At 42.5% G+C, this 23,569-nt stretch overlaps 1 protein-coding gene across 2 annotated transcripts; it reads left to right on the top strand.

The window, feature by feature from the left end:
- Positions 1-221: 221 nt before the first annotated feature.
- Positions 222-20,171, top strand: Pafah1b2 (platelet activating factor acetylhydrolase 1b catalytic subunit 2). Of its 2 annotated transcripts, XM_052188430.1 has the most exons (7): positions 280-376; positions 1,054-1,242; positions 7,017-7,104; positions 10,024-10,113; positions 10,959-11,075; positions 13,059-13,181; positions 16,502-20,171. In XM_052188430.1, exons 2-7 carry the CDS (start codon positions 1,217-1,219, stop codon positions 16,778-16,780), a joined length of 723 nt encoding a protein of 240 aa, XP_052044390.1. In that variant the 5' UTR covers positions 280-376; positions 1,054-1,216; the 3' UTR covers positions 16,781-20,171. The 2 variants fall into 2 exon arrangements, with proteins under 2 accessions (XP_052044392.1, XP_052044390.1); XM_052188432.1 differs by lacking the exon at positions 1,054-1,242 and having other exon boundaries at positions 222-376.
- The last annotated feature ends 3,398 nt before the right edge of the window (positions 20,172-23,569 follow it).

The raw sequence follows: 23,569 nt of genomic DNA on the forward strand, positions 1-23,569 counted from the left end.
CCATCATCCTATCAGGACAGAAAGGCAGTTACAGGAAAGATGGAGGCTCAAGTCGCGCTCAAGTCGGGGAAAGAAAGAGAACAAAGTCCGTAACTTGGCAGGGACGGTGGAAGACCTGTGCGCCAAGCAAAGAGAGCGGTCTATGAGGGAAAGCGAGGTGCACCGGCCCGGCAGCTAGCCCCGCAGCAAGGGGCGGGACTTCCGGAAGCCATTTGCCCGAGTGGCAGGGGGACCGGAAGTGGAGGCGCTGCTGGTTGGTGCTGGGGCCCGAGGAGGGGACGCGCGCCGGAACGCGGCCGTCGGGATCAAGCGAGCGACTGAAGCGCAGCCCGCCGACGCCGCAGCCGCTGAGGGCCCGCACGGACCCTCTGCCTCTGTGAGTGCATCGTGGGGACCACGGAACCGGGGCTTCGGCGTCGCGGGTGGGACGCGCGGGCAGGGCGGTATTGTGAGGCCCGGCTCCCCTCCCCCACACTGCCCCTCCCCCGCCGCGCCCCGCGCGGTCGCCCAGCAGGCCCTCGGGGGCCCTGCGCAGTCTCCACTGCCCTGCGGCGCCCCGGTCCCGCCCTGGCTGGCGGGTGAGCGGCCGGCGGGTCCCCTGGCCCGGCCTCCTTCCTCTGCTGTTGCTTTTTCCCTCCATCCCCGGGGTGGGACCTCTAGGCCCAAGCCTGTGGCTAGGTTGTGCCTTTTTTTTTTTTTTTTTTTTTTTTTTAACGGATCACGCTCTTTGCCCTTCTCGTCGAAAACTGTCTCCTTATTAGAAACTTCTCTGCTGACTTCGCCAATACATCCCAAAGACCCGTGTCAGGGCTCCGAAAGGATTGTTAGAGGTTAGCCTTAAGAGTCACCCACTTGATTCGGCGACGAGGCCGAGACGCTGGTGATTTGGCCAATGGCCTACCACCAGCCAGGTAAATCTGTCAGTGAGTAGCTTGTTTGGAGGTGCGTCTTCCCTCCCCACCCCTTGCGGTCCATGTCCACTTAGCGGGTCAGAGCCTCTGGTCTACAGGTTTGATTCACTCGGGGCAGAGTGACTCATTCTGCTTTCCGTAGCTCCCAGGCCCGCGTTGCCTTTCATCATTTATATACGGATCTTAAGAAAATCCAAAGCTTTAAAGCGTTGGCGTCTCTGAAGAGCATGCCTATGGACAAAGGAAAGAGCACCAGGACGCTAAGAGCAGGTCCTAGACTTGTATTTTCTACAGCTTTAAGTTGAATGGCGAGAACGGGCCAGAGGAAAAGGTGTGGAAAAAAGAAAATACAACCTTATCCTTTCCTTGGATGGGACTTGTGCCTGCTCGTAGGTTCCTTTTCTTGAGCACATTGTTCTGACTTAAAGGTTGCCTCCTTGTGGGAGAGTAGGGGAGGGAATCACTGTGCATTAATTTGTTGGCATGGGCACTTGATAATAAATTATGAATGCGCCGGATCCTGGGGGGCCGCCCACCAGAGACTGAGGCAGGGGATTCTGGAGGAGGCTTGCCTTCCTCTTCAGAGTAACCCTGCCAACTCTCTGAAGCAAAATGAAAAACCTCAAGTCTTAATGGAAGCAATCTAAATCTTTCCATTCTCAATCAAAGGTCTCAGCAAGTTTCGAGGTTCACACACAACAAAATCCGATTGAGCTTGAGGAATTGTAATTGTTTTGTTGGGACTGGCTTCCACACCACTCGTGTAGACAGGCTGGTGCTGTGTCGTTGAGAAATTAAGCGGAGACGATAGAAACTTTAGGATTAGGACTGCCTCCTCTTCCTGGAGAATTTTGAAGGACAACAGAATTTCCTCTGCAAAATAGTTTTTCATGGAAATGTACACAGTTGTCCACCTTTTACCTCCTCGTTAGTTTTTACATACCAAGCCTGCAGTTCGTTGAGTAATGAGATTATTATGATTCAGTAAGGTGAGGTGGGAAGTGTTGGTTTTTATTTTCTGTACTGCTAAGGGATTGAATACTGCCACTGGAAGGTGGAGTTAAAGACAGGAGCTGCACTGTGGGTGCAGGGAATCAACCCTGGGACAGGGGAAGAGCAGCCAGCTCTCTCCAGCCCCTCCCCAGTCTATATAAAAGCATTCCTTTTGAGACAGAGTTTCTCTTTGTAGTACTCACTGTGTTGGAACTCACTGTGTAGACCAGGCTGCCCCCGAAATTCAGAGATCCCTTGTCTCTGCCACCTGAGTGCTGGGACTAAAAGTGTGCTCCACTCTTCTGAGGGTGGCTATGATAGGATCAGGAAACTCTGTAATTTTTTTTTTTTAACTTCAGTAGCATAGTCTTTGATCATTCTTCACTTTTAAAATTGTTAGCCTGGCGGTGGTAGTGCACGCCTGTAATCCCAGCACTTTGGAAGGCAGAGGCAGGCGGATTTTTGAGTTCGAGGACAGCCTGGTCTACAGAGTGAGTTCCAGGACAGCCAGGGCTATACAGAGAAACCCTGTCTGGAAAAAAACAAATCCAAAAAAAAAAAAAAACCAAAATAAAATTGTCTGTTTTTTAAAAGCATTATTTATTTTCATGTGAATGATTGCATTTCCTGCATGTATGTATGCATATCATGTGTATGCAGTGCCAACAGAGAGCCTGGAAGAAGGCGCTAGGTCCCTTGAATCTGGAGTCATGGATGGGAATGGATGCTGAACCTGGTCCTCTGCAGGAGCAGCTGATGCTCTCAATCACTGTCTCATCTGTCTCCCAAAATGTTCTGTGTTTAAAATATTTATTATATTTGTATGATGTATGCATGGGGGGTGCACACACATGCCATAGAAAGCACAGTGGCAGAGTGTCAGAGGTCAGGGAACAGCTTTGTGGAGTTATGGGGATCCTTAGACTTGTGCAGCAAGTGCCTCACAGCTGACAGCTGAGTCATCTTAGCAGCTGGATTTTTTGTCGTAAAGAACAACGTAGTTTACGTTATCTGACTTACAAATAAATGCTTACCTGCTTCTTGCTTATTTATTTTATTGGTTTTTCAAGACAGGGTTTCTCTGTGTAGCTCTGGCTGTCTTGGAACTCAATCTGTAGACCAGGCTGGCCTTGAACTCAAAAGAGATCCACCTGCCTCTTCTGCCTGCCGTGCTGGAATTAAAGGTGTGTACCACCACTAGGCGTCTTTCCTTTGTTCTGTTCTTTTCTCCCTTCCTTCCTTCCTTCCTTCCTTCCTTCCTTCCTTCCTTCCTTCCTTCCTTCCTTCCTTCCTTCCTGTATCTCTATCTCTACCTATCTCTTTTTCTTCCTTTCTTTCTTTCTCATCTTTATCCTCTCTCTCTTTTTTTTTTTTTTTTTGGATACATGGTTTCTGGGTACAACACAGAGAAAGGTGTGTGCTAACACACCTGGCTTGGCTAGTCTTCTGGATTGTTTCTGGCCTGTCCTAAAAAGAAGACAGTAGGGGTCTAGGGAGATGACTCAGTGGTTGAGAGAGCACAGGCTACTCTTCTAAAGGTTCTGAGTTCAATTCCCAACAAACACATGGTGGCTTGCAACCAGCTAGAGTGAGACAGTAGTGTTCTCTTCTGGCCTGCAGGCATGCATGTATACATAATAAGTAAATCCTAAAAAAAAAAAAAATAGGACAGTAAAATTTATGGCTCTGCTCCCCATTTCCAGGTTAAAACTGTTGCTAAACTGCAGGGTTCTGTGAAACAGTGGGAGTTACTCTGTAGTGTGAGATGTTTGGTTTGGCAAAAGAGTTCAGGAGCCAAGTGTCTGGAGGCACAAAGTTATTTCACTCAGGTACTCTGCTTTTTGATTCATACTTGAAGGAACTGTCAAGTTGGGAATACTTTTTACAATCTTTAGGCACAGGAATTTCATTCCCGTTTCTTCTTCCATGTCATTTCATTTTGCCTGAGAAGAGTATTGGAACATATGACCTGAGTGTAGTACTGCACACCTGTAATCTCAGCATCTGGAAGGCAGGATAGGTACTGCAGCAAATCAAGACAGCCAGGGCCACACAGAGAGACCTTCAAAACAAAATGTAAGATTTGGGATTCAAATGGAAGTGCTTTGCTCAGTGTTTGGAATGATAATAAAAAAGAATCGAAATGGCTTAGTAAATAATTGTTATCATGTTCATGCAATTTATTTCTATATAAAATAGCATTCTTTGTTCAAGAATAATAGGCTGAGTAGCAGATAGATGGCTCAGTGCTTTGCTAACCATCGCAGTTTGACTGTGGGACCCCTGTGACCCAAGAATAGAACTGACTTCCTTAAGTGTTCTTTGACCTCCACACACTGAATCTGTAAGAGCGTGCATGGTTTTTTTTTTTTTTTTTTTAAATTTTTTTAAAGGGCTAAGTTTTGCTGGGGAGGGGGTGGTAATGGCAGACGCCTTTAATCCCAAAATTTGGGTGGCAGAGACAGGCGGATTTCTGAGTTCGAAGACAGCCAGGGCTACACAGAGAAACCCTGTCTTGGAAAAAAAAAGTGGGGGGCGGGGGGGGGGGGGGCTAAGTTTTTTTAAAAAAGAACCAAGTGGTGACATTTACCTTTAATCCCAGCACCAGGGAGGTAGAGGCAGGTGGTTCTTTGAGTTGAAGGCCAGCCTGGTCTACAGAGTGAGTTCCAGTATAGCCAAGGCTACACAGAGAAACTTTGTCTAAACAAATCAAACAAAATTTAAAAAGTGGTGGGCCTTGGTTTAGAATGGATTAGGGCTAGAACTAATGTTTGGTAGTACGGTCAGTGCTCACCCAGCTTGTGCGATTCTTGGGTTCAATCCTCAATGCCACAAAATGGAACAAAACCACTGTCCTACAAACAATAGTAATGAGATGAACATTCCTAATTCAGTAATCTGGAATGCCTTTCCTGCTTAACAGTTTAGCAGTAGGACACATTTCTCAGATATTTTTGATTGTAGCCCTGGCTGTCCCTATCCTGGAACTTGCTATTCACACCAGGCTGACCTTAAATTAACAGATCTGCCTCTCTTGATTTCTGGGATTACATTGACTAAATAATAAATTCCTAATAAGTGTTCATTGTAAATTGTTTTAGATGGATGTTTACCTGGTAGACCAGTTCAGAAAACTCATTTCTAAATAAAAGTAAAGACCAAGGAAGATGTTAGAGTTCTTACAGGCCTGTGGTCTTGAGAGTAGATTATGTTACCAGATGCATAGGATAAATCTTTGGAATTTAAGGAGGGGGGCAAAACGCCTACTTTTTCATTCAAAAAAGAAAAAATAGCTACAGTTGACCCAGAATTTCTGATCTCCATGCTACTTTCTGAGTTCTAGGATTAAGGACCTACACCAATTTGATATGATTTAATATGGTGCTAGGAATTGAACCTAGGGCTTCAGGAATGGCTAGGCAAGCCATACTACCAACCAGACTTTATCCCTAACCCCTAAGTGTGTGTGTGTGTGTGTGTGTGTTTCTGAGGATGTACATATATATATAGATAGATAGATATAGTGAGTACGCTATATAGTACATATGGAAGTCAGACTTCAAACTTTGGGTGTTCCTCAGTTACTATTACCACCACCACCCCCTTTTGAGACAGGGTCTCAATATGTAACTCTGGCCTACCTGGAGTATGCGGTGTAGACATTTGTTCTCAAACTCAGATCTGCCTCTGTCTCCCAAATTCTGGGTTTAAAGGTGTGTGTCACCACACCTTGGGTATTGTTATTCTGTTACTGTTTTTCACATCTTCTTGAGCCCATATGTGATCTCTCGATAACCAGATATTCAAGACTAGGTGAAAATGGCCCTTCTGTTGGCCAGTTAGCCTCAGTATCTGCTTATCTTCACATCCCCAGAGCTAGGATTATTAGCATACATTGTCATACCTGACTTTTTCTTTCCTTTTTCTTTTTTCTTTTGGGTCTGGAATTGAACCAGGGTCCTGTGAAATAGCAGCCAGTGCTCCTGACCTCTGAACCTCTCCAGCTTCTGTTTTGTTTTTTTTGCTTGTGTTTTAAGATAGGGTCTCTGTAACTAGCCTTGGCTCTCCTCGAAATCACCCTGTAGACTGGCCTGGGTTTGAACTTGCCTCGATCGACTTGTCTCTGCTTCCATAGTGCTGAGATTAAAGTGTGTTCCACAATGCCTGGATCTGTACATTTATTTTATTTTATTTATGTGAGTACATTTAGACATGCGCCAGAAGAGGGCATCAGATCCCATTACAGATGGTTGTGAGCTACCATGTGGTTGCTGGGAATTGAACTCAGTGCCTTTGGAAGAGCAGTTTGTGCTCTTAACCATGAGCCATTTTTTCCAGCTCCCTCTCTCAGTAATTTTTTAAGCATGCATATGTATGGTGTGTGTGTGTGTGTACACAATTTTACAGAGTAGAATTTTACAGAGTAGATTCTTCTCTCCTTCAGAAGAGAAAATTGTATTTGAATACAATTTTACAGAGTAGATTCTTCTCTCCATAGATCTTTCTCAAGTTGCTAGGCTTTCTTTCATTTGGCCACTATAGTGATTCTGTTTGTGTGTTTGTTTGCATGCCATTTGTATGCAGATGCCTGTGGAAGCTAGAAGTTGTTATACTCCTGGAGTTGGAGTTACTGGTAGTCTTAAAAATCCAAACCCAGCTGGGCGTTGGTGGTGCACACCTTTAATCCAGCACTTGGGAGGCAGAGGCAGGCGGATTTCTGAGTTCCAGGCCATAAAACAAAAACAAACAAACAAACAAAAATCCAAACCCTAGTCCTCTGCAATAACAACTAGCGTTCTTGGTTTTTGTTTTGTTTTGTTTTCTTGAGACAGGGTTTCTCTGTGTAGCCCTGGCTGTCCTGGAACTCACTCTGTAGACCAGGCTGGCCTTGAACTCAGAAATCCACCTGCCTCTGCCTCCCAAGTGCTGGGATTAAAGGCATATGCCACCACCACCTGGCCACATAGTAAGTTCTAAGATACCAGAGCTACGCAGTGAGACCCTGTCCCAAGGAGAAAAAAAAAAAGTAAAAAAAAACCCAAAAAACCTAATAGTATTTAGTATTTTAATGTTCTTGTTAATAAATGAAACATGACAGACATTTCTCTTCAGGTGTAGAATGAGCCAAGGAGACTCGAACCCAGCAGCTATTCCACATGCAGCAGAAGATATTCAAGGAGATGACAGGTGGATGTCTCAGGTAAAGGGTGATGCATATGGATTACAAAAATGGGGTGGCTCGCTTCGTTTCGTGTTTGTGCATAAACTAGCATGTGTTTGCATGCATGTGGAGACCAGAGATTTGGTGTCCTCTTCAACTGATTGAAGAAGTGTCTGTCACTGAATCTGGAGCTCATTAATTTGGCATGACTAGCTGGAATATTTCAGGAATCCTCCTATCTCTACTTTCCCATTGCTGGGGCCAGGGGTGAATGCGTGGGTGGGTGGGTGGGTTGGTTGGTTTTGTTTAATATTTCATTTTTACTTTATATGTCTATGTCTGTCTGTGGGTGCCTGAAGATACAGGACTACCAAGAGTTGTGTTTTGTTTTGGTTGGTTGGTTTTGGTTTTTTTTTAGCTACAGGTTTCTCTATGTAGCCCAGGCTTGTTTGCTTGTTTTGTTTTGTCATTGAGACAATAACTTCTGATATTCCTGGGTCTGCCTCCCAAATGCTGAAATTACAGGCATAAAATGCCAGGGTTTGAACCCATAGCCTCATGCATGCTAGTAGATATTCTACCAGCTGAGAGCACCAATTCTGACTAGTGTTTAAGAAAAAGAAATAACCTGTAGACCTATCTCTGAAGCTAGATCGGAAAACTGTTGCCTAACAATGCAATGGTGAGTTTGAGGCCAGCCTTCTCTATATAGTTTAGTTCCAGGACAGCCACAAGAACAAAATTTTAGTTTCTTAACCAGGTATGGTAGCATATGCTACCTAAACCTCAGTAGATTGAGGCAGGACTACCAAGAGTTCAAGGCCAGCCTGGGCTACATAGTTAGATCCTGACTTAAGACAAATCAAAAAAGGCCACTAAATATAAATAGGGCTGGACATGTGTTTCAGAGAGAGACTTTGGGTTGTAGCTGAGTTCTATTCCTAGCACTATAAAACCAACAAAACCACACTTATAAATAAATACTCTTAGCTAGGCATGTGGTTCATACCTCTAATTCTGGTTATTTGGTAGACTGAGGCAGAAAGATCACTTGAGACCAGCAGTTTGAAGTCAGCTTGGGCAACTTAACTGAAAGGAGGGAGAGGGAGGAAAGTCAGGCATGCACTGGTTACTTCTGCTTATAAACTTGTATTAGACTGAGAAGACCAGCTCTGCTAACAGTTTAGCACTTGGATCCTACAGCTGTGTTCAGAGTATTTACTATATATGAAAACTGTCAGCTCTGGGAGGCAGAGGCAGGTAGATTTCTGAGTTCGAGGCAAGCCTGGTCTACAGAGTGAGCTCAAGGACAGTCAGGGCTATACAGAGAAACCCTCTCGAAAAAAACCAAATCCAAAAAACCAGAAAGCTGTCAGTGCTACCTCAAGAAGCTGAGAAGAAAAAAAAAAAAGACCTAAGTCTTCAGGGTTTCTCTGGATAGCCCTGGCTATCTCACTCTGTAGAGCAGGCTGGCCTCAACTCAGAAATCCGTCTGCCTCCTGCCCTCTGCCTCCTGCCCTCTGCCTCCTGCCCCCTGCCTCCTGCCTCCTGCCTCCTGCCTCCTGCCTCCTGCCTCCTGCCTCCTGCCTCCTGCCTCCTGCCTCCTGCCTCCTGCCTCCTGCCTCCTGCCTCCTGCCTCCTGCCTCCCAAGTGCTGGGATTAAAGGCATGCATCACCACTGCCCGGTGACATAGGTCTTAACTAGATCCTGGTTCAAAGATAAATTTAATACTTAACTCTTAGTGTCTGGAAAGACTGATTATGGACTGGATGTTAGATATTAATGGAACTATTTTTAATTTTTTTTTTAGTATGGTTTCATAAGAGAACATCATAAGTTGTAAATGTTTGCTGAAATACTTAGGGATAGAGTAGCGTGGGTGTGGAGAGATAGCTCAGCCATTAAGAACTTTTGCTATTTAATTGTGAGGGGCAGAGTTCAGATCTAGCATACACAAAACACCTGAATCTCCAGCTTCAAAGTTAGGATGCCCTCTTGTGGCTCCCTCTTTCACTCTCATATACTCACAAGCACATGTAAACCTAAAGTTAAAGAAAAGAGAGAAAAAAATAATAATTTAGCATACATATATCCCTGCACACAGAAACAGAAAGATTCTAACTTCAAGGCTAGCCTGGGGTATTCAAGACTTTTTTTTTTTAATAGCTGGGTATAGTGGCACACACATTTACTCTACTACGCATGTAGAGGCATGTGGATCTCTTGAGTTTGAAACCCTCTTATTCTATATCTTCAGTTAGGACCAAGTAGTGAGACCTGTCTCAAAAAACAACGGCAAAAACTTCTGTAGTGTAACAAATATATAGCTGTACAAAGAAAGCAAATATAAAAAATGTCATAATAGAAGTTTGCATTTGTGTGTGTGTCTGTCTGTCTGTCTGTCTGTGAGCAACTTACAAGAGTTGGCTCTCTCCTACCATTTGAGTTCTAAGATTCAAATTTAAGTTTGTATGTAAGGGCCTTTGCCTACTACAAGGTCATCTTGATGGCCCCCAAAATACTTCTTTTTTTTTTCCTTCTTTCTTTTTTTAATTATTTGAGGAAAAGATAGGGTGTTTGTTGTTGCTATTGTTGTTTTAATAATATGAAACATTGTGATATTCTGGATTCGATAGAATTGTGAATATCCTGAACCTAAACCTAATAAAATGATTAGTATGATACAGGTAGAAATTAATTTGTGATCAGCTTCATACAAAAGCTTTAGGTAAACTAAAAAGGTGGGTGGTGTAGTTAGTTTGCACCTTGTTTGTTTTACAGTAGTGGTGTGGTTAGTTTGCTTCTTGTTTGTTTTACAGTATTGGGGATGGATCTCTGGGCCTTGTCCATAAAGAATATTTTATAGTACCTGGTCAGACAGCTGTTCTTTTTAGGCCAACAAATTGCAAAAGGAAAGAAATACTAATTTCTTGTTTTTCTTTTTTTCTTTAAACCAGCATAATAGGTTTGTTCTGGACTGTAAAGACAAAGAGCCAGATGTGCTGTTTGTGGGAGACTCCATGGTACAGTTAATGCAGCAGTACGAGGTAAAGCGAGGGTATTATTGGGCATACTCCATGTCCTAGTATCTGACCTGCAGTCTTTGATTCTAAGCTGCCCCTGTAGGCTTAGGATTCAGAGAAAGAACGCCTAGTAGGAGGGAAGTAGATCTACCCAGTGGGGTGCTGGGTGCAGTCTATAACGAAGCTCTGTTGCTCTGACTGCCAAGAAGCTTAATGTCTGCTGTATTAGCCTGGTGATGGTGACATCTGACTCTTCCTTCTGTTTGGTTTGTCCTGCTCGTGATTCTCACTAATTCCTGTTCTTCCGTTTTCTAATTTATTGTATATTTTTATAATGGACTTTTACTTTTTTTCCTTTTTCTTTTTTTTGGGGGGGGGGGTAGGTGTTCTTCCAAAGGAAACTTAAAATACAACTTTTTTTCTTTTTGGTTTCTTCATTTTTAAAAAAAAAAAATAGTTGAATTCATGAAAAGTGTTTATTGAGCTGACAGCCTGATTGATATCTTGATTGACCGATGATATCTGTTAGTAGACATTAGGCTGTGCAGGTTTTTGAGCTGAGACTCGGTGTTGCAGTAAGCAAGGTAGACTTTGTAAGCCCTTTAAGTGAATGACATTGTTTTCAGTGCTAACATTTGAATAAAGAATGTGAAAGATTAGCTGGGCATGGTGGCACATGCCTTTAATCCCAGCATTTGAGAAACAGAGGCAGGTGAATTTCTGAGTTTGGGGGTTAGCAAGGGCTACACAGAGAAACCCTGTCCCCAAAACCAACAAAAATGTTAGTTTTTGGTTTATTAAATCACATTACAAATGAAGAATTTCCAGTGATTTTGTTTGTTTAACTAAATCAAGTGTTTTGTTTTTAGATATGGCGGGAGCTGTTTTCCCCACTTCATGCTCTTAATTTTGGAATTGGGGGAGACACAACACGACATGTTTTATGGAGACTGAAGAATGGAGAGCTGGAGAACATTAAGCCTAAGGTGATAAAACTTACTGTTAACAGGGTGTAGCTAACCCTGAGTCTTTCAAATGCAGTGTTTGGGTAGTGACAAATCACTTCTTTAAAGGCCTCTTTTCAGGGCTGCTCTTTGCTTCCTACTTGTTTATAGGAAACATCATTGCTTAGGATCATGCTGAGGCATGGACTTAAGGAGACTCCAATCTGTTGTTTGGCTGGGTTGTACTGTGATTGCTATGACTGTCTCCAGTTGTAGGAAGTGATTTGATGCACAGAATGTCTGTACAACATTGAGGGCCTGGGCAATACAGTGGGGAGCAGGGCTCTGACTCATTTCAGGAAATGCTGAACGTATAAACAAGCGTGCAGCCAAGTTCTCCGAGTTCTTCTGAAGAAAGTTTGAGACAGATGTGAACAAACATCTGTAATACCTTTTACATTATGAACATCTATCGTTGCTACACTACATATAATTCTTTTAACCCCTAAAGAGAAAGAAAACAAAGGAGAATCACTAATGAGAGTTGCTTCCGTTGGGCATGGTGACCTATGCCTTTAAATACAGGCAAAGAAAACATTGTGAAAACTCCATCCCAGGGACTCCTTCCTTGAGTGCACTGTGAATTTATATTACAGGCTTTGCACTCCTGGCTGTGCACTATTGCAGTGCGTTTCCAACCAGGGAGAAGTCTTAACTGTGATAGGAAGCAGTTCCATAAATCCCTCTTATAGAAGAAATATGTTTGCCAGAAATGTTTCATTCATATTCAGTGAAGTTCATTGTTCTTTTTTGGGTACTGGGTGGATTCTGTGAGATTAAATCTTTCTTGTTTCTTCCTGGTATAATTTTAACCCTTTTTTTTTTTTTTGGTTTGGTTTGGTTTGGTTTGGTTCCCCCCCCCCCCCCCTCCGCCAGACATGGTTTCTCTGTGTAGCCCTGGCTGTCCTGTAGACCAGGCTGGCCTCAAATTCAGAAATCCGCCTGCCTCTGCCTCCCAGAGTACTGGGATTACAGGCATGTGCCACCACCGCCCGGCTAAGCACATTTTTTTTAAAAATTATTTTATGTATCTAAGTATGAAGAAAGGATGGGATCCCATTGCAGATGGTTGTGAGCCATTCTGTGGTTGCTGGGGGTTGAACTGGACTTCTGGAAGAGCAGTCACTGCTCTTAAACACTGAGCCATCTCTCCAGCCCTTATTTTGTTTGCTTGCTTTTTGTTTTTCATGATACGGTTTCTCTGGATAGCCCTGGCTGTCCTGGTATTCTCTTTATAGTTCAGGCAGGCCTCAAACTTGCAGAGATCCACCTGCCTCTGCCTCTGGCTCCCGAGTGCTGGGATTAAAGGCGTGCACCACAACACTTGGCTAATTTTGGTACTTAAATATTAATTTGCTCATAATTTATCTTGAAACATAATATTAGGCATAAGCTACTGTTTTGGGTTTTTGTTTGTTTGTTTGTTTGTTTTTTAGAAATTTGATTGCATTTATTTATTCATGTGTCTGCATGCATGTGCCACAGTGCATATATGTAGAAGTCAGAGGGCACCTTGTCGAAATAGGTGTTCTCGTCTACCGTGTGGGTTTGGGTACTGAACTCCTGCAGACATGGCAGCAGGCGCTTTGTGTTTTCATTTTCCCAATTGAAGTTTCCCAGCATGGTCTAAGGAGCCCATTTTTTAATTTTTTTAAAGTTTTTATTATGTTTTTATTTGTTTTGCTTATGTCTTCACATGCACATGTATGAGTGAACATACTATGTGACACTGTAGAGGTCAGGGGACACTTGTGGGAGTTGATTCCTTTCTTCTACCATGTGAGTCTAAGGGTTTGAATTTACATCTTTATGCTTTGTGACAAATGTCCTTTCCTGTTGAGCCATCTTACTTTCCCCATTTCTCTGATTTTTTTTTTTAAATAAGCTTTTCATTTAACTGTTTTAGTATTCTTTTATTTATTCCTTGGTCTTTATCTTCTCTCTTTTTTTCTTTCCTCATTATAGGTCATTGTTGTCTGGGTAGGAACAAACAACCATGAAAATACAGCAGAAGAAGTCGCAGGTGGGATTGAGGCTATTGTACAACTTATAAACACGCGGCAGCCACAGGCCAAGATCATTGTACTGGTGAGTAGCCTTTCCAGGTAGAGAGTTGTAATATCTTCAGATCCACTCAGAATCTTTTTAAAATGTTGTCACTCATCAGTATGGAGTTTTTAAGTAGAAGCTGTTTCTGATAGTTGTTTAATAAGGGCTGATGGTTAGGAAAAGTCATGGAGGAATGTGTATGCAATTACTAGTAGTTTGGTTTTATCTTGTAAATGCTGAAGAGCCAGATCTTTTAACTGGGGTGTGTCTCTTTGTCTGTCTGTCTGTCTGTCTGTCTGTCTGAAGATACTATAAGTATAGTATCAGGTCTCACTGGATGGGCAGTGGTGGTTCATTCCTTTAATTCCAGTACTCGGGAGGCAGAGGCAGGCAGTTCTCTTTGAGTTCTAGGCCAGCCTAATCTATAGAGTGAGTTCCAGACCAGCAAAGGCCACATAGAGAAGTCTGTCTCTTACCCTATCCCTACAGCCAGGGGGAAGAAAGAAAAAGAGTCAGTTCTCTTCTACCACTTTGTAGGTGCCAGCAGTCAAACTGGGACGTCAGGCTTGGTGATAGCTTTTACGTGCTGAGTTATCTTGCCAGCTTCAGATCTTAGTTTTTATATCTTGGCATTTTAATTTAATTATTGATGTAACTGTTGCATTGTATACCTTATTCTAGACTGGAGTGTTGTGACTGAGTTTAGCTTTGAAGAAGCTTTTTGGGAAATGTTGGTGCATGAATGGTACAGGCTAAATCCTCCATAAATATTCTTGGCTTTAAAGTGGGTATTAAGGAGCTAAGGGCATATAACTCAGTGGTAGAATATTTGCATAGAATGTGTATGACCCTAGATTTGATCCTCAGCACCATAAAAAATAAGCCAAATTTAGTAGAGATATTAATTATGGGCTTTATAATACTGAAACATAAAACAGTACACATACCATAAATATACGTAAATATATTTATAAATATACCATAAATATTCCTAGTAAGGAAGTGCTTATTCCAGGCTAGCTGACCCCTAAGCTTCCAAGAATTCTTCTGTCTCTCCTGTCAGAATAGGAGTGCTGGGATTGCAGCTGCCTCTGCTGGGCCTGGCTTTTCATTGATTGTGAGCAACTTGGGTACTCATTCGTGGACAGTGATCACTCTACCCATTGAGAAATCTCTGCTGCCAGGAATTTAATGTATTATTTTATGTGAGTACACTGTAGCTGTCTTCAGACACACCAGAAGAGAGAATTAGACCTCATTATGGATAGTTGTGAGCCACCATGTGGTTGCTAGGATTTGAACTCAGGACCTTTGGAAGAGCAGTCAGTGTTCTTTATTGCTGAGCTATCTCTCCAGCCCCCCTTGGTACTTTTATTAAGCAAAAATACATAAATTTTTCTTTATAATTAGTTTTGTTTGTATGTGCTATGCAAACTTCTGCCATGGTATGTTTAAGGTCAAAGGACAACTTAAGGAAATTTTTTCTTCTACCACATGATTTCTGGGGATTGAAGTTAGATCATCAGGTTTATTGGCAATGCCTTTTCCCATGAGTCATTCCAATGACTTTATTTTTTTTCTCATTCTTGTTTATAAATCTCAGTAGACCTGTTACCCTGATCATGAAAATGAGAGCTGGAACAAAGTGTGTGATCATGGTAATTGATCGTCTTTCCTGGTTACTCCTTCTGTTTCAACCAGACTTTGCTGTGTTATCATTTTTAGCATGTGAAATGCTAGGTACAGAGCACTTTTTTCCATTGTTGTTGTTGTTTGAGACAGGGTCTTCTGTAGTCAAAGCTGGCATCATAGCATCAGACTCAATATGATATAGCTGAAGGTGACATTCGCCACCAACTGTTAGGAACACAAACATGTGCAATCACTCAGTCCCTCAGTTTACACTTCACAGTAAGAAGCTTGGTTTTAGGACTGACTTCATCATCTGAAATGTTTTAGCATAGCAGGTATTGAGGGAGATGATCAGTGTAACAGACTGAGAATTCTCTGTGGCTTTTGGAAAAGTATAAATCATAAGCAAATTGACAACCAGAGCCCTGATAATTCCTGAAAGAACCTAGAGTAGATATGTACAAGAATGTGCTTTAAATACTTGTTTGATTTTTTTGTAAGGTGGAATCCATAGTAAAGACTGGCACTATAGCTCAGGGTGGAGCTCTTGCTTTGCATTCATGAGGCCTCGGTTCACTCCCCAGTGTTACCAAAATAGGTTCCCATCATAAATCTGTCCTTGAAAGGAAACAGCTTATATACCCTGTAGGAGAAATTAGGGACACAATTTTAAGTTGCCTTGTGTGCCATCACTAGGTATCAGCCAGCTACAAGGATGGCAGTGTGTGGCAGTGCATCTGTGATGGAACCAGTTATCTGTCGAAGACTACTTCTAGCTTGCGTTGATAAGATCTTGCTCTAGACATGAGATATTTCTCTTTACCATAGTAGAAAGACAGACATTTAATTTGTCTGAAAATTGTATTAGATCATTAATATATCAGTTAAAATTAATTTAGGATACATTTATCTTACCAGGTGTATAATTTATTAATTTAACTTACATGTTTCATTAAGACAGCTTTACAGCTGTGATTCCACTTCTCTCTTGTCTCTCCCCCTCTCCCCCTCTCTTCTTTGAGACAGGGTTTCTCGGTTTAACCTTCTCTGTCCTAGAACTAGCTCTGTAGATCAGTCTGTCCTCGAACTTACAAGAGTTTGCTGCCTCTGGAGTGCTGGGATTATAGGCATGTGCCATACCAATGCCTCCAATTCTCTTTTTCGTAATGCATTATAGCGTAGCTGTCTCTGGCATTGATAGGTGTGTCTAAGCTACATTCTCCTGACAAGGCATATATATGGAGAAAGGATTGAAAGAAGGACATACTGGTGTAGGGATGAATGGCATGCCCTGTGTGATGAAGATGATGGAGGCTACGGATGTGGTCACTTGATAGAGTGCTTGTTTGGCATGCAGTGGAGCCCTGAGTTCCACCCCTAGTACCATATAAACCAGACATGGTGATACATACCTATGATTTAGCATGCAGTGAGTTTGAGGCCTTGTCTCAGAAAACAAAAGTTAATTAGAAAAATATTTAAAATATAAATATTTAGTGATCCTGTAATAAATATGAAGTGTGAGATGAGAGACTTGGGATGTTAGAATGACAGTTGATATTCACTATGGACAAAAGAAGATGATACACTGCTTTAAGACATGCTGACAAGACCTCAGGAGCATTTGGTCTGTAGGTGGAAGTTCAGTGGAATTCGGAAGTAAAGTAAAGTAAGTAAAGAAAAACAAGTAACCCTCTCAGTTAATGTTCTTCTATGCTCTGCCCCAGGGTCTGTTACCTCGAGGTGAGAAGCCCAACCCCTTAAGACAAAAGAATGCCAAGGTGAACCAGCTTCTCAAGGTTTCCCTGCCGAAGCTTGCCAATGTGCAGCTCCTGGATATAGATGGGGGCTTCGTGCACTCGGACGGTGCCATCTCCTGCCACGACATGTTTGATTTTCTTCATCTCACGGGAGGGGGCTATGCAAAGATCTGCAAACCCCTCCATGAACTGATCATGCAGTTGCTGGAGGAAACACCGGAGGAGAAGCAAACCACCATTGCTTGACTGGCCCCATCAGTGTTAACAGCATCCCTGCTTCCTCAGATCAGTTAGACCACTGGCACTACAGAATCCTTTCTTAAGGCACTTTGCATTGTACAATGTTCCTGGATGCTTGTATGTTTGAAGGGGAGGAGGGATTTAAATTGGTCCTGTATATAAAGGTTTTGTTTGAGAGAGGAGAAAAATTAGCCAAGGAAGATTCATTTGAAACCAGAAGGGGACTTTTTAGTTGTTTGTGACACATTTGTAGAATTATCACTGTTTTTCCTAGGACAACATCAAGCAAGAGTACAATACGAAGATTCTTTTCTTGGCCCTTTTTTTAATGGATTATGTCATGTGTGATAATTATCACATCTACTTGGCTTTAAACTTATTTTTGGTCCAGTTTTAAGGTTCATGAGTTAGTATGTTGTGTTGTTTTGTTTGGTTCATGTATCCTCAGTATTGTTATTAACATATAGCATCAGATTAAACATGCTTGTCACTCCAGTATGGGAGATGCTATAGTTACAAGTGAGTTTGTTCCTCTCAATCTTAAGCAGTGAAAACAAGGTCTGGGGACTCTGGGGTAGTTTTTGTTGCTGCTGAGTATCATGTCTCTAATAGCCCTGTGCATGCAGCCTTTCCTCTGCTCCCCTTCATCTCTCCACAGGTGGGTGATTTACATTGCAGACTTTTAACTCATCTTTGATCTAGGACTTGCACTGCCGGCAGGATGATCTTACTGATGTATAACTCATACTGTGTGGTGTTCTGTGATGTAGGGCCTGTGTAATGTTAATCATCCAGAGTTCTGCTTGTCACCCCCCCCCCACCCTGTTGTTTTCCTTTGTTTTGGGTGTAGGGGTGGTCAGAATTGTTTCCCATTCCATAATGCCTGATGTTATTTCAAGTTTTATATTATCTTAAGGTGTATATGTTTGTTTTTGTTTTATATATATTATATATAAATAGATATATTTTACAGTACTGGAATCAAACCCAGGGCCTAGCACCCACTAAGCAAGTGCTGTGCCACTGAGGTAATCCCTAGACATGTTTGTTTGCTTGTTTGTTTGTTTTTTAATTGGTTTAATTCTTAAATTCTATCAGTTTAAAAAATGGTTTTTTTCCCATGGGAAACAGTGAAGCTGCTCTCACATAGATGTGCTATCTTTTATCATTTTTATTCCCTTCTTGTTTTTGTTTTTTGAGACAGGGTTTCTCTGTATAGTCATGGCTGTCCTGAAGCTCTGTAGACCAGGTTGGCCTTGAACTCAGAGGATCACTTGCCTCTGCTTTCCAAGCGCTGGAATTAAAGGGGTGCATCATCACACCTGGCTTTAGCTGTGCTATCTCTATTCTACCATTTTAGTAAAGATAAAGTAGATTTCTTTTTGGTCTTTTGAGACTGTGTTTCATAGTGTAGCTCTGCCTAGCCTGGAATTTGCATCATATACCAGTCTAGTGTCAAACTCACAGAGATCTGCCTACCTGCCTCTGGACTCCTGAGGCCTGAGAGTAAAGGCATGCACCACCATGGAGGTAGCTCACTGATATTTTAAGGTTTCTTATATAATTTAGTGTCTTTGTCAAGATTTCAAGAGAGCTCTTTACATTCCTACTGGTTTGCTTGAGCTACACAAACTGCCACTTGAGAGAATAATAAATTATTGGTCATCCAATATGCCTGTGACCTGTATAAACTGGATCTACAAACATTGTAACTGGACAAGGTTGGGGATCATTAAATGTGCTCTGCAGTGATTTTGCTTAATGGTCACATTTAGTAGTTGTGGTCTAGGTTTTCATGTTCTGCTTTCAGAGCAGCCATCGAGGCTGTTAGAAGAACTGTTGGTGTGTGCAGAGACCTGCACCTGACTGAGAAAAATAGAGGTTGAGGTGGTTTTTACTTGGTGAGCATCTGTGTAGGAATTTAACACATAGTGTTGTGAATGTATCATGTCTTCATTAGCAACAGGAAAATACACATGGTGTTTACTAAAATCGTTTACTACAGTAAAATTCCCTTTTTTTTTTTTTTTTTTTTTTTAGTAGCCCATGTTCTTGAGTTTTTCAAGACAGATTGTTTTCTGAACCGAGGAATAATTTTAGGAAGGAGAGTTAATTAAGCCAGAATTTTGTGTGTAAAAAGAACATTTTCTACCCCAGTGTTTCTGTGTTCCTCGGAGAGTGGGAGTGTGGTCCAGATGAATCCATTAGGTCACGCCTGCAGCATGCGCTTGGAGACTCTCTTGACTAAGGATGAACTAGTCCTGTGAGCTGACCTTCAGCTCCTGCATATGTGTATAAACCTCAGATGCTACTACATTTTATACCTACCAGAGCTCTTCAAGCAATAGTATTTGAACTACTAGCCTTTTAAATAAAACTCTGTCCTATTGACTAACATGCAGCTATGGAGTCCTCTGTCATTTCTTGCCAGGCTTATTTGTACTGGTTTAGGGGTAAAATTGTTGATTGGTTTTTCTTTGGTTGACATCCCAGATTGCTTCAGTGCCAGAACCGGTTGGTCTTTGTGATTTTAAAGATGTGAACAGAACTACTTTGTCATTGGTTAAGAGGCCAGGCAGCCTGAGCAGATACTGCTGCTTTGTTGTTGTTTTGTTTTGGTAGGTGGGGTGGTGATTTTCTTAGGCAGAGTCTGCATGTGCCCTGGCTCCCTTGAACTTTTGGTAATCCTCCTGTCTCTCTCCAGTACCGGAGAGAATCCAGGCCTACTCCACCATGCTTGACTTGTTCTGTTCCTTTCCCAGTATTTTCTTCTCTTGAGACTGGGTCTCAGTGTAGTACAGTCTGGCTTACCATGAGCTGTGGATGCCCTTGAACTCAGTCCTTCTGCTTCTTCCTTCCGAGTGCTAGAGCCATGTCTCTACTGTGGCAGGTTGGAAATGCCCTGGTATTGTAGATTACTTTTGGTAGTGCTCTGGCCACCATGTCAGGTCTGCTAGGATTGTTGAGAACTTCTATCCAATCCTGATACTTCTGTCAAAAACCTTCACCCCGTAAAATAAGTCTTGACTAGCTAGCTCATAACCTGTTCTTAAGAATTATAACTCATTGTTTAAGAAAAAAAGTCCCAATTTCTGTTTTCATTTTCAACCTAACTACTTAACAGCTGTGTGCTCTGCCTGAAACCTGTCTGTGCTAAGGTGTGTGAATATTGCCAGTTTTCTATTTATTACAGTGACAAAGAAACTAGAAACTTAGGGAAGGGGAGCATAGCCAGCTCCTGACTCTGAGCAGTTTGTGTGGGAACAGTGAGTGGGGGCTTGCTGGTGGTCTTCCTCTCTAGGACCACTGCCGCAGACTGACCGAAGCAAAGGCTTCTTGACTAGATTCCATTCTGTTCAGTGTTCATTTAATATAAAAGTCAACATTTCACTGCAAACTTACTGATGTCTGCTTCTTTTATCGTAGTTTAGATTCTAACGGAAAAAGCAGGGGCGGGTTTTCCTACCTTATAAACATAATGGATTCTTTGTCATCTTATGTCCTGTGGAAATGAATGTACCAAATTGACTCCATCACTTCTCACAGGTTAGGACAGTAGGATGGGTAAGTAGTTATAAGTAACCCTGAAGATATATGAGAGAATGTTGTAGATCGGTCACAGATTCCTTATATGGCCCTGCCTGGCCTGGAACTCAGAGATCCATTTACCCCACCTCTCAAATGCTGAGGCTAAAGGTGTGCCCTACGATACCTGTCCCTAAAGATAACTAATAAATCATCAGCCAACCTTTTGACCCTGTTCTTTAAGTTTAGTGTTTCACATTTACTCACAGAATGGCCCATGTGGCATCATTTCTCCATTCTTCACACTAACAGTCACCGTGATTTTACTGCTTGGGACAGTCCCTCCTCTTACCTGCAGCTTACACTCAGATGACTTGCTCTGCTGGGTTCCTATGCCTTCCAGGGAGAAATGCTTCAGAACACCATCCCAGGGGTTCTGTGTGAGCTTAGCAATCCAAGGCAGACAGGAGTGTACAGAGAAACCTTGTCTTAGAAAAGAAAAGAAAAGAGATTCAGAAATTGAATGCTACATTCTCTCAGAGATGATTGTGACTTAAATGTTGAGCCCAGCCTTGAGCCAGCTCTCCCCGACCTCCTGCCCATGTGCTCATTGCTCTAGCTTCTGAGGGTCTAGATGCCTCCGTGAGGGTGTGGGATTGATGTGTCCTCTCTCCTAGGTGAGGGGGCAGCTGCTTTTGTCTTAACTCTGCTAGTGTCTCCCTTTCAGTCCTAGTTTTTGTGTGGCCATAACAATAGATTTATTGAAAGTGCATTGTCTGGTCATTTGACTTCCCACCCTCAACCAGCACTAAGATTAAAACATTATGGAACAAATTTGTGCTGATATACCTATGGGGTTTGGGGGACTTCAGAGCTCTGTGTTAGCATGTCAGTAAAGTCAGAGGAAAATACTACTTGGATAAAGTAAGTAAATGTAGCTCAGGCTGGCCTGAAATTCCTTGTGTCGCTAAAGATGATCTTGAGCTAATCACCCTGTTTTTATTTCCCAAGTGCTGAGGGTACAGTGTTTACCACCACACCTAGCCAGAAAGATAGCTTTAAAGTGGGCAGTTTGTCTGCTTCCAGTGCCATTGGGGGTCTGGGGGGAGATAATCACAGATGAAACCTCAGGTGAGGTCTTATTCAGACCTCTAGAAAACATAACTGCCTCCTTTGATATCCATCATATAGATAAGGCTGAAATTGTTTTGCAGATAGTTTAGTCTGAATGTGTGCTGTAGACTGTTTTATCAGAACTGAGTCAGTGTCATCAGTCCCAGTATGGCACATGATGATACCACCATAGGACTTGAACCTTGAACCATGTCATTGCCCATGTCTCCCAAGCTGACATGTTCCAGGCATTCTGTGAATACACTAGGACTAGACCAAGGTACCCGGCCTGATGACACAGCACAGCTGCAGTAGTTACATATGTTTGTAGAAATAATAATTGAGGATAGTTTTGTTTCTGACACATCTAATGCAAAGTTCTCCACTCAAGTTCACACAGGCCTTGCCTTTGTCCATTGCCTAAAAGACACTCTTAGATTATTTTTAGGTAATGCAGGCTGGTCTCCGCCTACAGGAATTACAGAACAGACTTGGAAACCTGCCTCACTTGATCACATTTTTACATAGCCATTCTGAATGAAAGCTCTTTAGTGTTTAGCCGAACAATGTTTGTCTTTGATACAGTGTAATCCCAGGTAGGCCTCTTTCCTTATTTCCTGGCTCATTTAAACTTAGTTCATTTATAAACACAATTTTCTAAAAACAGGTTTTTTGCTATATAGCCCTAGCAGGGCTCAAACTGACCACTTTGCGTCAGCCTTTTAGGTCCTGAGATGACAGACATGCACCACCCTGTCTGCCTTACACTAACACACTGAGTCACACATGAGTACACCCTGTCACACATGAGCTCTTCAACATGCAGATGAACATGACTCTCTCACACTGGGAGAGTCAAGTACAACAGCATGCTTGTTGATGGCCACTGGCCTACAGGGTCAGCCTTCCCTTAGCATTCATGCTAGTACCATATAGCTTAAGTACAGCCGTTCCAAGGTGAGACTACTCTCTGGAATAAAGCTCTGTCCCCTTTATTAGCTAATCCTTCTGTCTTTTGTTCCGATAGGGACCCCTGGAGTGTTTGCTGATTTCTCCCATTTCTAGCTCCAGTCTGTCTTACACTCAGGTCTATGTTCTCCTGATGTCCTCCACAAACTTTGTTTATTTTTAAAACTATACTTTTAAAACATATATTTTTGAGTGTGTGCACATGCCACAATGACCCATGGAGGTTCAAAGGCAGTCTTTAGGAGTTGGTTCTTCTGTCATGGGTTCTAGTTATGGGACTCACTTATTTAGGCTCTGCAAATTGCCTGTATGTGCTGAGCCATCTCCCAGACCTACATAAATAGAGAAGGTGCTTTAAGGCTCTCTCTGTTCCTAGCACAGTTTAGGGACAAGTACAGGCCAGGCACTGAATAAATAAAAGAATGAATGAATAGGAATTCTTTCAATATCATCTGGCTAGTAACTCAGAACTCAGGAACACAAATCTTTATTTACTTTGGTACCCACTTCTCTCAGTGACATTATATATCTTCTGTGAAACTAGAGATTATTTTTTGCTAGTGATGAGAGAGAAATAAAATTTACTTGAAGACAGAAGCAGGGAGGCAGGTAAGATGGCTTAGTGGGTTAATGGCAGCCGCTGCCAAACCTGACCAGAGTTCCATTTGCAGGACCTACTTGGTGGAGGGAGAGAACTGACTCCTGTACACCCTGTCACACATGAGCTCTTCAACATGCAGATGAACATGATTTTAAAAAGCAGAAGCTGGACATGATGGTTTATGCCTATAATTTCAACACTCAAAAATCTGTGGCCCAGGTGGTGGTGCACGCCTGTAATCCCAGCACTCTGGGAGGCAGAGGCAGGTGAATTTCTTGAGTTCAAGGCCAGCCTGGTCTATAGAGTGAGTTCCAGGACAGCCAGGGCTGCACAGAGAAACCCTGTCTTGACAGAAACCAAATCCAAAAAACAACAAAAAAAATCTGTGGCCCAAGCTGGGAGTGGTGGCACTGAGCAGGGCAGAGGCAGGTGGATCTCTGCACTTGGCAGGAAGAGGTAGGTAGATCTGAGTTTGAAGCCACTGTTCTACAGAGTGAGCTTCAGGATAACCAGAACTACATAAGACCCTGACCAAAAACAAAATCTGTGGCAAGATTGTGTGGTTTTGAGGCCAGTGTAAGCTGTAT

This window comes from Apodemus sylvaticus, chromosome 7 (genome assembly GCF_947179515.1).
Source record: "Apodemus sylvaticus chromosome 7, mApoSyl1.1, whole genome shotgun sequence".
In the NCBI taxonomy this organism is placed as follows: domain Eukaryota; kingdom Metazoa; phylum Chordata; class Mammalia; order Rodentia; family Muridae; genus Apodemus; species Apodemus sylvaticus.

Bases quoted from the DNA above. Each gene is read 5' to 3' on its own strand.
- Pafah1b2 (XM_052188430.1), top strand. From the start codon at position 1,217: ATGGCGAGAACGGGCCAGAGGAAAAG. The intron at 1,243-7,016 runs GTGTGGAAAAAA...ATTTCTCTTCAG, and splicing joins AGAACGGGCCAGAGGAAAAG to GTGTAGAATGAGCCAAGGAG. The intron at 10,114-10,958 runs GTAAAGCGAGGG...TTTTGTTTTTAG, and splicing joins AGTTAATGCAGCAGTACGAG to ATATGGCGGGAGCTGTTTTC.